The 15,414-nt window shown below is 38.2% G+C and overlaps 1 protein-coding gene across 6 annotated transcripts in view; it reads left to right on the forward strand.

Moving 5' to 3' along the window:
* LOC139277496 (tyrosine-protein phosphatase non-receptor type 1-like) overlaps nucleotides 1-15,317 on the forward strand; it is a 133,478-nt gene extending 118,161 nt beyond the window's left edge. For all 6 annotated transcript variants that reach the window (XM_070896018.1, XM_070896016.1, XM_070896012.1 and 3 more), the window contains 5 exons: nucleotides 1,164-1,373; nucleotides 2,210-2,371; nucleotides 4,336-4,553; nucleotides 10,162-10,312; nucleotides 11,146-15,317. In XM_070896018.1, the coding sequence (XP_070752119.1) occupies nucleotides 1,164-1,373; nucleotides 2,210-2,371; nucleotides 4,336-4,553; nucleotides 10,162-10,312; nucleotides 11,146-11,307 (903 nt within the window). In that variant the 3' untranslated portion in view covers nucleotides 11,308-15,317. The remainder of the gene's footprint in view (nucleotides 1-1,163; nucleotides 1,374-2,209; nucleotides 2,372-4,335; nucleotides 4,554-10,161; nucleotides 10,313-11,145) is intronic.
* Nucleotides 15,318-15,414: the final 97 nt, after the last annotated feature.

The following is a 15,414-nucleotide window of genomic DNA, read 5'->3' on the forward strand; positions in this document are numbered from 1 at the left end:
GTTAGCAGTCATCTTCTGTTGTCTGAGCCAAATGTCCTTGCTTTTGCCATTGAAGTTTCTGAATTTTTTTTATGTTAATGGTTCCAACTTGGTTTTACAATTCTGCAGAGTTTTCATTGTTTATATTCCTATTTTTGACTGAACTGAAAGGGAGGAATGTACAATCAATCTGATCCCAATTTGTGCTTTGATATGGTGCTTGAAAGTAAACCGCACACTTGCTGGATGTTATAATATCTGACAATCTGATTGTCAGGATCAGCTCTGACTGAAGCGAGCTATAGGATCTCTAGAAGATGCTTATTGTCATTGGGGTACATGGCCATGGGTGCCATTCTTCATGCACGATCCTAAATGGTGAATGTTGGGAAGCTATCTAACCATGAAGGGAACTATAGCTTGAGCCTAATCTCACCCTCATCCTTACCTGACCTCCACATACTCATTTTCCAGCATGGGTTGTTGATTAGCAGTCTGAAGTGAGATCCCTGATTATTTTTTCCCTTTCCTTCTCTTAGCCCAAGACCAAATATATTGCCCCAACTAATATAAGTTAAGTCAGCGTGGATCAGGAATGGAACCAGGGAGCCCCCTGGCCTGTATGACTTAATGCTGAGCCCTGCAATTTATCAAATATTTAATAATTAATCCTGTTGTAGAGATAATATTTCTGCTCACAGTATTGAAAAAAGTTAACTGATTTCAGATGTAGCATTATTGCTAGTGTCTGAATATCTATGGTCTGGTTGCTGAAGAACACACAAACTTTTTGAGATGCAGTTGTCAACGAGTAGTGTAGAGAGTATCCCATGGCATATGTGTGATCAGATTTGTATTTCCAAAGCTAGTGTGATCAACATAATTGAAAAGATTAAAGCAGATGTCCAGGTTTATATATTGAGTATTGCCAATTAATTTCTAAAATTGTTGAAATACATAGTTTTCACAAGATACCATCACCAGTTTAAATGTAGTTAACTCACTGACATCCCTAGTTCCTTCTATTTAGTTATGTCAGCATAATAAATGAATATTTCCAAAAAGTTTTGTTTTTTGGAAGATGTGGGTGTTGAGGACTTAAAGTTTTTAATAGAAAATGGATTACCTGGAACATTATTATGCATTGACATATTTATTTTTCCATTGTCACTTTGCTTATCTAGACCAAAGAAACCAGGGAAATTTTGCACTTTCATTATACCACATGGCCTGATTTTGGAGTTCCAGAATCTCCTGCTTCATTCCTTAACTTCCTTTTCAAAGTGAGGGAATCTGGCTCACTGAATCCAGAGCATGGACCTATTATGGTTCATTGCAGTGCAGGGATAGGACGATCTGGCACATTCTCACTGGTTGATACTTGCCTTCTGCTGGTAAGTAGCTTTGTTATATTTTTACACTGACTTCTTTCATAATTATGAACTGGGTCTAAAATGCATTTTCTTTTCAACAAAAACTCTAATTCTTGACTCTACACATGGAAGGAAATTTGTTACCCAATGATAAACTTTTCTCTTCCTGGACACACATTGGCATAAATAAAACAGCTGAATTCCTAGCAGCACATTATAGTCAATAATTCTCAGAAAAAGTACGAGATATAATTATCAGCTAGGAAAAGTTTTTAAGAAACCCTACAGAAAATAAGATAAACTTGGGTATTAGCTGCTTCAAGGAATCACTTATATTTGAGAACCCATCTTTACTAAAGGAAATTCATTTATTTTGTTTGCTGACTTATCTCCAGAGAAGGCACTGCTGCAGGGTCAGTATTTTGGCTGGTGAATATTTATCTCTGCAAAGAAGTTGTCAATCCAGCTGTCACATTTTGTTACTGGAGAAAACCGTTGTCTTTTTAAAGTCATTGATGTGCAGCAAACATTTCACTGCCCTCTAATTTGCCTCAGGAATGTAAAAACTAAAATGACTTGATTCCCACTGGACGTATTTGAGCAGCGATCTTAAAGCAACAGGCTCTTTAGCAGCTAACCATTGTAACCATGCTCCAGAACCCAGACAATAACTAGGATTCACTGCTCACTTCAGTTACTGCCTGGAATGCCACACTTAATGTAGATGTATATTTATAGGGAACAATTTTGAAATTAAGACCTGGAAACAAACACAAACACACACACCCACACATTCAAACAAGAACGATGGAATCAACTGTGATTTCCTTTAATACCAGTGTTTGACTTTTTGACAGATGGACAAGCGGAAAGAACCTCTATCTGTGGATATTAAGCAAGTTTTGTTAGAAATGAGGAAATACCGTATGGGCCTCATTCAAACAGCTGATCAAATGCGTTTCTCCTACATGGCTATTATTGAAGGGGCAAAATTCATTATGGGAGACTCTTCTGTACAAGTAAGCACTTCAATTTTGTTCATTCGATTGTTAACAGTAAAGAAAGAACTTGCATTTATATAGTGCCTTACACATCCCCAAATGGTCTTGAGAGATAAATGTTGGCACTTCAGTGGTTGTCTTTGAATAGTGCCATAGAATCTTTAACATACACCTGAACAGGCAGACGAGGTTTCACTTTAACAAGTTACCTGAAAGGCAGTACCTCCAACAATGCTGCACTCCCAGAAGTGCATTGAGAGTCCGGGCCTGGAAGACCTTCAGCAGGCCGGGGCCACTGCAGGGAGCAGTGCATGCTGCTGCAGGAGGGCGACGGCTGCGAAGCCAGGTCACTGATTGCAGTGCGGGCAAGCACAGCAGGAGGGGCGAAGGAGCGGCAAGAGTTTGCAGAGGAAAGTGACCGGGGCCCAGGAGAGGTGTGAGTTTAGGGCCCAGGGGCTGCACGGGCCAACCCACACTGCGATGTGTGTACGCGCTAGCTCCATGCAGCAGAACTGGTCTCCAGTCGTCTTGGTTAATCCTTGCCTCTGGTCCAAGACCTAGCTCTGTTAAGCCCGTGTGGTGGCTGGTGTGCAATGGCCACCACATGTTTTTTTTAAAAAAAATCCACACACAGGCATCTTCCACCCTTCAAGATGTAGTTCTGGATCTGGAATATCATTGAAACACCTGTGAACTCATTCCCTTTTTGGCGTGGAAGCAAGTCATCCTCGCATCAAGGGACTGCCTATGATGATGATGATGATGATTGAGATATGTGCTCAAGTCCAGAGTGGAGCTTGAACTGCAGCCTTCTGACACTTGCCCAAACTGACAGTAATAGTAGAATTTACCATTGGTTTCTAAACCAAAATATCAGCAAAAGTCAACAAAACCTAATGTTTAGTTATTACATTAATGGAGAAGGAAACTTTGAATGTTATGCTGGGTTTTGAGTAATGTATACAAATGCATATAAACATATGACACAGTAATATATGTAAAGTCATGTATTAAATACTTTATCCATGTGCACAAGACAAATGACCTACTGAAAGTGCTGTGTCTATGAAGCTGCCTCACCTGACTAAATGAAGTGGTTAGCCTCTGCTCAGCATTTACTTCTGTGGCATAGTGGACCAGAATTCTACCCCCTTAATTAGTTTCAAATCCAACCAAGAATATGGAATGATCATATCAATCTATAATCTCACTCCCTCCCTCCCACAGTTGTAACAGTCTTAAAAGAAATGAATTTTGACAGTTCAACTGTTCCTAAATGGCTTCGATCCACAGCACAAAGCTGTCCATAATTTGACATGAAATGGCTGTAATTTAATAGTCTCGCTTGAGGCACAGCAATGGTTGGCAAGGGAAATGGAAAATTCATTTTGATTTTGTAGAGGATATTGGTCTGTGGTTGGGGTTATAATGACTTGTTGGGGAAGACTTTGACCATGGGTACAAAAGTGAAAGTGTATTCCAAGCCCTGATGCCTTTACCAGCATAAAATCCATCCTCTAATTGATATGGCATAGTGATGTCAGTATTGTTTTTGAAAACTACAAAAATAGTGAATGTTGACTCTCCAGATGACTGGGTGGATTAGTTAACTGTGTGGTGGAGATTGAACCTGCAGAGCAGGTAGGTCCTGGGTTCAATTCCTGGTGTGTTGAGCTAGGGAAGAGAGAAATCAGTGGTTTCTGCACCTGATTCCTGTGCAGGAGTCTCACTCACTCTACTGGAGATTCCATGCCTATAGATATCTATCGGGTTGGAACAAGATTAGGCTGAGCTGTGCTATCCCACTATTATAATGCTGACTGTCTATGTTCCAGCATGACAAATAGCTGCCAGTGATGATGGAAATTTATGCAACCTAAGACTGTACCTTTTGGAGAGATGAGAACAATAGAGGGAGAAAATAATTTGAATGATCAGCCGGCTTAATTACCTTTAAAACATTGCTTTCGTCTAAATTTAAGGAACAATGGAAAGAGCTTTCTAATGAAGACCTCGAGCCACCTCCAGAGCATTCCCCTCCACCTCCACGGCCTCCAAAACGGGCAACTGAGACGCCTAATGGAAAAACGGCAGATCAAATAATATGCTTTACAGACCCAGATGAGAGAACGTTTGAAGAAAAAATGGAAGAAATCCCTGATGGCAAAATTAATCAATTTACTAAGTTAAGAGCAGAAAGGTATTTATAAAGACTAATCTACACTCGCCAGTTATAGCAAAGCAATTTAAAATTATCCAAATAGCTACAGTGTTTTTTCTTCCACAAGTCATTGTTGTGCAATTGAGAACACCCTCACATTTACATGATTCAAATTTGGAAGTAGATGTTTCCTGGGGAGGACGGGGGATATTTAAGTTACTGGTACATAATAAGTAAGTGCTAAATAAGTTTTTTAAAAAACTTCTAAAAGGTGCTTTGAGCAGCAATGTTAGGTGGTTTACTAATGCATTTCCTCCTGACTCAGCTATCTGGTAACGTACTAACCAGCCTTCTTGAATTTAGTCATCATTAGTCAATGCTTTGAGTTGCAACTACCAAAGAACGTCGGCATTGTTTGAAAGCCTCCACTCCCAGTTAAGATGCAGGCAATTAGACTGAGAGTCATTGAAGCTATGTCCCGTATTTGAATCCAAAATGAAAGTTGGTACATTCAATAAACAGCAGTCCTTTGAAGATAAATGGTTTAACTTTTTATATTCTCTTTTAAACCAAAATTTGTACTTGCTTTTCCAGCTTAGAAAGTCATCCATCCTTTGTTTTTCCAAGATCATACTGGGGATTCAGGCGCAATTGTCAGGGGAATTTGTTCAGGTTTCAATTTATGTAGCCACAACTGCCTTAAACTAGGATACGGATGGGATGGGCATGCTGCACCAGATGCTCACTCCCTTTTGCATTTTTTTTCCATGATTTATAAACTAGGAATTGCTATTTTAGTAAGCTGGCATGGCAAGTTGGGCCTAGGGCTGATGATTAAGCAGCAACTTGATAAATATGAAAAGCAAAAACAACTTGTCTTAGTTCTTTTTACTAGTTTAATGTGGATAAATGTGAGGTTATCCACTTTGGTGGCAAAAACACGAAGGCAGAATATTCTGTGAATGGTGGCAGATTAGGAAAAGGGGAGGTACAATGAGATCTGGGTGTCATGGTAGATCAGTCATTGAAAGTTGGTATGAAGGTACAGCAGGCGGTGAAGAAGGCAAATGGTATGTTGGCCTTCGTAGCGAGAGGATTTGAGTATAGGAGCAGGGAGGACTTACTGCAGTTGTACAGGGCCTTGGTGAGGCCTCACCTGGAATATTGTGTTCAGTTTTGGTCTCCTAATCTGAGGAAAGACGTTTTTGCTATTGAGGGAGTGCAGCGAAGGTTCACCAGACTGATTCCCAGGATGGCAGGACTGACAAAAGGGGGAGAAACTGGATCATCTGGGCCTGTATTTACTAGAGTTTAGAAGGATGAGAGGAGATCTCATAGAAACATATAAAATACTGATGGGACTGGACAGGTTTGATGCAGGAAGAATGTTCCCGATGTTGCGGAAGCCCAGAACCAGGGAACACAGCCGAAGGATAAGGGGTAAGCCATTTAGGACTGAGATGAGGAGAAACTTCTTCACAGAGTTGTTAACCTGTGGAATTTTCTACCACAGAGAGTAGTTGATGCCAGTTCATTGGATATATTCAAGAGGGAGTTAGATATGGCCCTTATGGCTAAAGGGATCAAGGGGTATGGAGGGAAGGTGGGAAAGGGATACTGAGGTGAATGATCAGCCATGATCTTATTGAATGGTGGCGCAGGCTCGAAGAGCCGAATGGCCTACTCCTGCACCTATTTCTTATGTCTCTTATGTTTCAGTATAAAGATTGCTTTAGTCACAAAAACGTTTCCAGTTGAAAGTTTACTTTGTGACGTTCCCAATGGTTCACTGCATTTTTGCAGTGAATAAATACCGACCAAGACAATCCCAGGTTCAATCCTCCATCTGTCTTGATGCAGGTGGAGCAAAGGAAGGAGAACTCCAATTAGTTTCCACATCCCTGGGTTAAGGAAAGGGGAAATATTGGCCTCGCATGCTGCCAATTATTATCAAGCAGCCACTGCTACGAGTACAATTGTGTGCATATCTTGGGAGGATACGATTGGGCTTACCTGTGGTGCCTCCATGGATGAATAACCTGCAAAAGACAGCGATTTAACTACAATTTTTCAATGCATAAAACATTCAAAGCCACCTCTTAAATTTCTCAGTCAAGGTTTTTCTCCCGTCGCTTATTTTTCATAATTGAGCGAAATCTATGGAATTTCCTGCTAAAAATATTTTTGAGGAAAGCAATAGCAAATCAATTGTTGCATATATACTGCCTTTCTAAATTACTTTTTCAACGGCTTTGAAGCAGACCCTCCTCTATACTTAATTTTTTTTCCAGATAATGGTCACAGGTGAGGAGACATGTACAATGCACTTTGTTGACATAGCATTCTATCCTTAATTATCTGAACACTTATAAAGAAAGACTTAGTGATGTTAGGTGAGGGATAAATATTGTCCAGGACACGGGAGAATTCCCTTGCTCTTCTTCGAAATAGTTCCATGGGATATTTTACATCCACATGAGAGGACAGGCGGGGCCTCGGATTAGACGGCACCTCCAACAGTGCAGCACTCCTTCAGCACTGCACTGGAGTGTTGGCCTAGATTTATGTGCTCAGGTTCCTGGAGTGGGATTTGAACCCGCAACCTTCTGACACTGAGGCGAGTGTGCTACCCACTGAGCCACAGCTGACACTCAGCTAGACACTTATGTTGTGCAGTTCAGATGAATAGTTAACATGTAGCAAGATGCAAGTTTTCGGAAGTGATGACTATCAACCAGTTTGTAATTATGGTGGTCACTTTGGTTTCCATTTGCTGAGTGTTGGAATACATAGATCTTCTCTGAGAAATGCTTCACTTTCCCACCCCCTTTTATTGTAATCTAAAAAACAATATACAGAGTGGACCTCTGTCTGCAGCTGACGGGTAAAACTAATAATTGTATGTGTGGAGGTCTGCAACAAAACCACTGGATAATTTCCAGCTCTTCATTTCCATCCTGTGTGTATCAACTTTCCATCGTTCTACCTTCACAGCCCAAAAAGCTGTTTACAGTAAATATTTGCTCACTAATGGACATATAAGCATCGTGGGTTTTGTCATTTTTGAGGATGGGGAAAGAGGAGGAGGGAATGGTACATTTCTGTGGGAATTTTAGACATTTTAATCCTGTCAAATATGTAATCAGATGTGAGATATCGTCTGTTCAGTTTGATCTATACAATTCTCTGCATAAAAGGGCAAAGTTCTGAAGTATACAAAATGGAAATCTTGTCTGTCATCAAGCACACGTTACATGATCAGTTCCATATGTCCTGACAAGGAAAATATAATTAAAATGGGCAACCTTGAGTCATAAAAGTAATTTACATTATTAATTACATTTAATCAAAATTCTGCATAGATAGGTACTTCTGTGGTACTAACAGGCTCCATTGATCAAACTTGAAGCAAATCATTCCTGAGTTCAATTAAGCTTGGAGAGTTAATTCATACTAGCACAACCATAAGTTGATCTCGGTTCCCAATAATTAATTCGCAAAGTGATGTCATTGTATTACAATGTTTGCATGGTGATTTGTGACATCACGACACAGTGCGCAACGCAGTTTGGGTAATTTTGCAGCAGTTAAAATACCTTTCACGTTATCAGCGGAAGACTGGAGAACAATTTGAGATGTTTAAAATTTCTACCATCATCGTCCTACTCCCGAAGTGCAAAATGAGCTAACGAATAAACTTGCATTTATATAGCACTTCACACATTTTTGGACATCCCAAACTGCTTCACAGCCAATTAATTATTATTGGTGTGAAGTCATTTATTTTCTAGGCAAGTATGCACAAACGACAAATAAGATAAATGACACTGCGATGCTCTACTTCAAGTTACTGTGTATCAAGCAAACACAGCAACTCCAGCAGGTGTTCGTTGTTTAGTTATTATTATTATAAGAACTTGAAAAATAGGAGCAGGAGTAGCTCATTTGGCCCTTCAAGCCTGCTCTGCCATTCAATGGTCATTGCTGATCTGCTACCTCAACTCCACTTCCCCATATCCCTTGATTCCCTTAATGTCCAAAAATCTATTGATCTGTCTTGAATATACTCATCAACTGATTATCCAGTACCTGTTTCAATAGCTGAGGGATAATTGTTGATCAGGATACCAAGTGAAATCCCTGTTCCTGCTTGATGTAATTCAAACCCCACTCCAGGACCTGAGCATCTCCGTGCAGTCCTCAGTGTTGCATTGTTGGAGTTGCCGTCTTTCGAATGAGGTGTTAAACTGCAGAAATGAGGGAAAATAATTTTTGAATTGGTTAAAACAAGGTAGTGAGTAACTCTGCTGATATTCATGATATTGGCTTTCCCTGAAAATGTCAGTTTCTCAGAAAATTTGCTTCCTCATTATCGGCTTAGACATTCTCGTGTATAGTTTTTGAGTTGGAGCCAAGCTTTCCTGTTGCAGCATGTTGTAGCATGTGGAAGATGCTTCAGTGAATTATTTCTAATTCAGATTATAGTCCCGGATCATTTTACCTAGTGTTAAATTTCAGGTTTTTATTGAACTACCTTTTGCCTCTGTAGCAGATTCCCATACTTGAGGATCAACAGTAATCCTTTAACTTGGTCATATGCACACAAACAAGTTTTTGCAACCAATGGAATGCAGGTATTAAACACGTTTTTACAGCATAGTCATTAATATACATACAGAAAATCCAAATACTAAAGCTACAAAATATACAACTTACAAATTACACTTTTATTATGGGTCTCAAATGTCCCTTTTACTATCCTTGGGAGGAATTTTGAGGACTCTTTCAAAGCTAAAACGACAAAGGCCTGGATACTGATGTAGCAAATTCAGTTGATTTTCTATTCTTTCCGGTATTAGCATAATAATAATGTATCGCTCACTATTGGAGGTGACATCGAGCCTTCCATATGATCAGATTGCCAAAATGTTGAAAACTAAAATGCTGTTGCAAACCTTTTTAGGTGTCAAAATCCAATTTTTAGTTAATTATTTTGAAGTATAGTTTGCAGGTAACCATAATCATGCTATCTATGTGTATAATACATAGACAGAATTCAGAGAATTGCCCAAACCAGTCTTGTCATATATGCAAATATATATAATTGAGCAAACTTGAGTTTTTACATTAAAAGATCTATGATGCTAATTACATTCAAGAAACCAGGCGCGTTTGATTTAAGCAACAGAACCTAACGTAATCAAATTTTTGCACCTGGTACATACTGACCATAAACAGACACACATCTGCCTAAATCTGACATGCCAACAGACAATTACGCAAATTAGTCCTGGCAGAAAGCAGTAGGTTTCTTTCCAGAGTCGATCTGTAGGCAATGTAGGGTGACCACCAACTTCAGCTCCTTTCTGAGTGAGTCATTCTACTAAAATCTGTTCTATTTTGATTGCTATTTCAGCTTTATCTAGTATGGAACCACAACTAAAGAAAAACTGGGAAAAATGTGTACCTTGCCAAAAGAGCTATTGATATTGTAATGACTTATATAGCCAAAATAGAATATGGTTTCTATAATTGACATGCTGTAAATGTTGAAGTTCACAGTATATCAGATATAGAAACCATCAGCCAGTAATATAAAGTATGTACAGTTCTCAATACTATTTTTGTTTTTGTTTTGTCCTTTCAGTTCAGAACCAGAACTTCGGAAGAGGCACATTGGAGAAAGTGCATCTGTACCCACAGAGACAAGTGAACAGGTGAATCCAGGAAGAAGTGAAGAGGACGAGGAGGTGGAGGAGGAAAACTCATGGTTACATTGGAAACCTTATGTGGTTAATGTATGTGTGGTCACTGCTCTTACAGCTGGGGCTTATCTCTGTTACAGGGCATGCTTCCATTGACAAATACCCTAGAGGATAATGTGTACAGTAAAACTTACAAGATATTGTTTTGAAAAGCTGGAGGGTCCGTGTCTCAAGAAGCAAACCTAGTTTCTGAGGCTGGAGTTTGGGTGGGATAAGGTGATGATGCACTAGGGTTTATTGTAGTCCCATGGTCCCAAGAGCATAACATTCAAATCTCAGGGCCTTGAATATTCAGGAGATAAAATGCCAAATAGATTTTGTGTGTGTGTGTGTGTGTGTGTGGGGCGGGGGGGGGGCGCGGGGAAGAGGGGAAGAGGGTGTTGTACATTCTTTTAATATTGAGAAATTCAGAATCATGTTCAGAAAAATACACGACCTGTAACCCAAACATACTTAAATCATTATTGCAATGTTAAGGTCAATTGTGCCATTTTTTTCTCATCCAAATCTGAAAAGTGCCCAATATTATATTCTTGGGAAACAAAATGTAGCATTTATGTTAAACTTTTGTTTTCTTTCCGGATGCATTTCAGTCGTCAAGTAGATATATTTGTTTCATACAATGTTTGGGCTGCGCCTGCGGTGAAATTGCATCAATCTCAGCAAAGCTGTGGCATTACACTGCTGCTTTGTTAAAACAGTTCTACTAAGAGGCTTCCACTGCTGTTCAGGGTATCCCAGCAAAATGGTCCTCTTCAACTGTCTCTGTTAACCATTTTCTATTACACTTGTGCTTGCATTCTTGCTTGCACAAACCATCTGGAAAGCAAAGTGGATTAACTGGCTTTTCGCCTTTACCTATTCAGCGACCAATTAATGGGGAGAGACGATACACCAAAATGCAATACATTTCCACCAGCATTTTTACAGCTGCACCATCGATAAAACTTGGACCGTTACGTCTGCAACCAAGCATCTTTCACTCCATATTTATTTGTAACAGGTATAACTGTGTTCAATTTTTTTAACCACCAATGTATTAAAAATATAGCATATATTTTTAATCAGAGCCTTGTATCAAGGGCTCATAGAAAAGTAAAATAAGATACCTCATTCCAGTACTGGAAGCTGAGCACCGCCTACTCTGTAAAGTATAGGGTACCAGTACTTAATCTGAGGGAAAATTGTAAGTAGTCAGTATATAGTTCTGTTGTCTTAAGAAATTATAAGGATTAGACATTTTTGGATCATGTATATCAAAATATGAGGATACTAATAATATATATAAAAGTAGGAAATCAGAGTGTGTAAGCTATAGAATTACTTTGTTGAATGATTGTCAATGGTCTGGATGTATATTGTATCCTGGCAATTGTACATTGAACACCAGTGTAGTAGAATGCATGCAGATTCCAATAGCATCATTAAATATGAAATTACTTGGAAGATGAAAGATGTACATCTTAATTACTACTGTGAACATGTGTAGCACATGTTGAAAATAATTGCATGATTGTTCTGGTTGGTGGCAGTGGTTGAGACGGACACTGAAAAGTGAATATTTCAGAGATTGATTTCAATGGTGGGTGTTTGTATAAAAGCTAGCATTTTGAATCTATCATGGCATGTGTATATATATATATATATATATATATATATATATCCAGAGTGGGTTTTTTTTCTAATCAGTGTAATTGAGATGTTTGTCACATTTCAAGTACGTTGGATCGAGTTCAAACATTCCAAAACTGTCTACACGGGGCTTGTTCACATCTCACTTTCTGCTGTCTTAAACAGGACATAGTTCTACAAGTGTTCAAATTTGGTGGATAAGAGACAACTTTTGGAGGTAACTTTTTCAGGTATGGCTTTCAACTGGCCTCCTGCATTTTGGTACAGGAATGTAGCCTGCTAATCTGGTGACTCCCTCTTATATACATTGCCAAGTTTTTGGCTGACTGAGGCACTGTGGTAGAGTTTTAACCAGTAAAGTCTACTTTTACAAGGCTAGATACTGAGGTATTACGACTCCAATTCAATCTAGCAGAAGTGAGCAGTGAATAAAGCTCAGACTGTAAGATTTTAAAACTAAAATGCTCTTGTAGTTTGGGTGTATGTACAGTAGAATTCAAAGGTGGATGTGGTGGTATACCTCTTAAATGACAGAAAATGCTAAATAGCCGCTTTAATGTCAACAAGCTATTGAGCTGCTGTGCTACATGCCTTAATTAAAATTCTCCTTTGCTCTTACTCTTTACAGCATGGTCATACCAATAAGATGATTGAACAGATTAAATAATTAGATTGTGGTATTGAACATTTTGCACATTTTGGTACCATGAACAGATTGTGGACCATTAATAAAATGTAAATTTTCCACGAAAAATGCTGTTAATTCAGTGAGCATGGAGTGTTTAGAAATGTTGATCTCTAACATTTTTACCAGGGAGTTGCACTTTTCCTTTTCAGTCGTAACGGAAGCATGGTGCACACTATTGTAGTTGTTAGCGCTGTTCAGTATCAACATCGTGTCCCAGACCCTCAGGTCATTGATTGCCTTTTAATTAGATTGTGTGAAAATCCAAATTGAATGTTGTATAGGTTTTGGAATTCAGATGTTATCTCAACCTGGAGGACAAGTATATAGGACTTACATCTCATGGAATTTCAGCCATTTGAAGGGTAGCAGAAGTTAAGTATGGAAAAACCCTTGCCCACTGCCATTTTGTGCTTCTGACTAAACTAGGAAACAAAGGCAAGCAGTATAGAATGATGGAGAAGTTGTATTTTAAGTAGTCTGAGCAGTTTAAAGCCATTTTTCTGTTGATAAAATCTGGCAGGTGTGTGCAACTGGTGAGTAAACTGATACCAGTTACTGGATATGAAGGCTAATTCAACCTTGCTTTAGCTTGGAGTGATCAATATTCTCTAACAGCAAATTTAATCACTGACTTATAAATTATCTTTAGTGAAAATAACAAACTGTAATTAGAACACTGGTTTATTCAAGTTGTATAAATAGGGAGGAATGAACTTGATAGAATGTGTGTGAAAGGGGGGATAAATGTATGTCTACGATCTTGAATTTTGGTCAAGAAAGTCTAGCAGATTTTCAATGAAGAAGCATAATCAATATTTGCAAACTACAGTTATCATTTAGCACATCTGGGATCTGAAGTTTAAAGTTTTGGACAACCCAAAAATCAATGTAGCATCCACTTCTATGAAGGAAGTTATAAATGAGAGATCAATGGTCAATATTGTGGAAGCTGTGTTATAAACTCCTGCATCACCATTCATTTAGATAGAATGGTATTCTGTTAGTGTGATGGCTACCTCAGTATAATGAATATAAACCCGAACCTTCTATTAATTTCATAAGATACACTGAGATGTGTCATTTAGATCAATAGAAATGAATTGTCCCCCCGCCCCCCCTCTCCAATTATAATTACCCGTAGAATGACTTACTTAATCACACTTTTTTAAAAGTGCTCATTCCAGTTTAGTTCTTAGAAAATTGATTTTGGTTTAGCTTCAGCTTCCCAATTTAAATCTTTGGCGTAGTATCTGTCTCTAAAATCAGTGCATGGATTTCAAATTGAGCTTGAAACTGATATTTTCCTCATCAAACTATTGGCCAATCTAAGCTTCTGGTTCAGTACCAACTGGAGTGATTTGTAACTTCAAGAGTATAACTTGCACATCAACAATCTAATCAAATGGCACAGTAGGCAAGTAAAACAACATATTGTCTTGGTTAAAAAGCATCCAGTTGTTCACAACACTTGCTCGTGACTTGTAATGGGTGATCTACTGCACTGTTCAAAGTCTTGGGTAACTTATTTGTCTTTTTTTAACTGAAAAACATTAGTTACGAAGTACCTTTTTGCCACATAGTGCTGTAGTTTGTTAAATCATGTGAACTAGCATCCATTCAAGTGACATGACATTAGATATAATTCATCTATGGATCTTGAAGTTATGCAAAGGTATTTTTCTCAAGTGTGTAATTAAGTAGGTTTTTGTTTTCTATATTAAATGGCTGAGGACTAGGGTAATCTGTTCAGTATTTTATTTGTATGGCCTTACAGATGACACAATTCTAATGCCCAGTGTTGCTGAGAACCCTTCTAGTTAGGAGATGAGTGCTTTGATGCTTTTTCTCCTGTTGTCTTCCCAGCAATGTGATTGTTTTTTTTTAAATGGTTAACAATAACAACAAATTCTATAAGATCACACTAGTTTCCATAAATTTCAGGGATGTGTCTGACTTAACTGGAATTATTTTTGTTTTTATTGAAGTACTTTTGGACCAAATATATACAATTTTTTTTAATTCCAACGTGTTTTTGTTGTGATATGTTGAGCACACAGTTTGTTTTTATAAAATTTCACCGTGGAATTGTAACTTTTAATTTAAAATGATAAATTAATTGCTTGCACTAAGTGTTTGTCAACAGCATGACTTCAAGTAAAACAAAGTTTGATCATTGAATGTCCTCTCCTAAGTGTGCTGCCAAACAACGTGCAATGCTGAACAGCCCACTCCCAGAATAATGAAATGCAAACTGCATTTTACAGTCTGCTTTCTCTATGTAAATTACAGGTAAAGCACTTGGGAGCTAAATGTTGCACTTTTCTGTACCTATAATCTTAAAAACATTTGAGAGACACTGATTTTTTTTTTAACTTGAGCTGGTGTGATCTTCTAATGTTCCTACTTGATTGTTTCACATTTTTATTAGCTTTTTGCCACAAAAGTAGTAAACAACCTCATGTATTTTACTTTCTTGTATAGTATCTTGTAGACTAGGAATAACTGTGTTGTCTTTTTCTTGGCAACATTAACTAGCTGTTTCTGCATGTATTGATATTGTATGATTTTCTACGGTTTTATATTGTTCAACCATTTAACAAAGGTCTGAGGCTTGTCGAGCATTTACAGACTTTGCAGAACCATTTCAAAATTTACAAGCTGGCTTTCAAGTGCAACACACAAAACATCAATTCAAAATAAAACCAATTTGAAAGCAAACTTCTTGTTTCATCATGGTGTATTTGACATTTTAGACTGCAAACTGCAATACCTACGATTAAAAGCTTATAATCTTGGTCAGCTAGTTTAAAATTGA

This window comes from Pristiophorus japonicus, chromosome 12 (genome assembly GCF_044704955.1).
Source record: "Pristiophorus japonicus isolate sPriJap1 chromosome 12, sPriJap1.hap1, whole genome shotgun sequence".
Taxonomy (NCBI): domain Eukaryota; kingdom Metazoa; phylum Chordata; class Chondrichthyes; family Pristiophoridae; genus Pristiophorus; species Pristiophorus japonicus.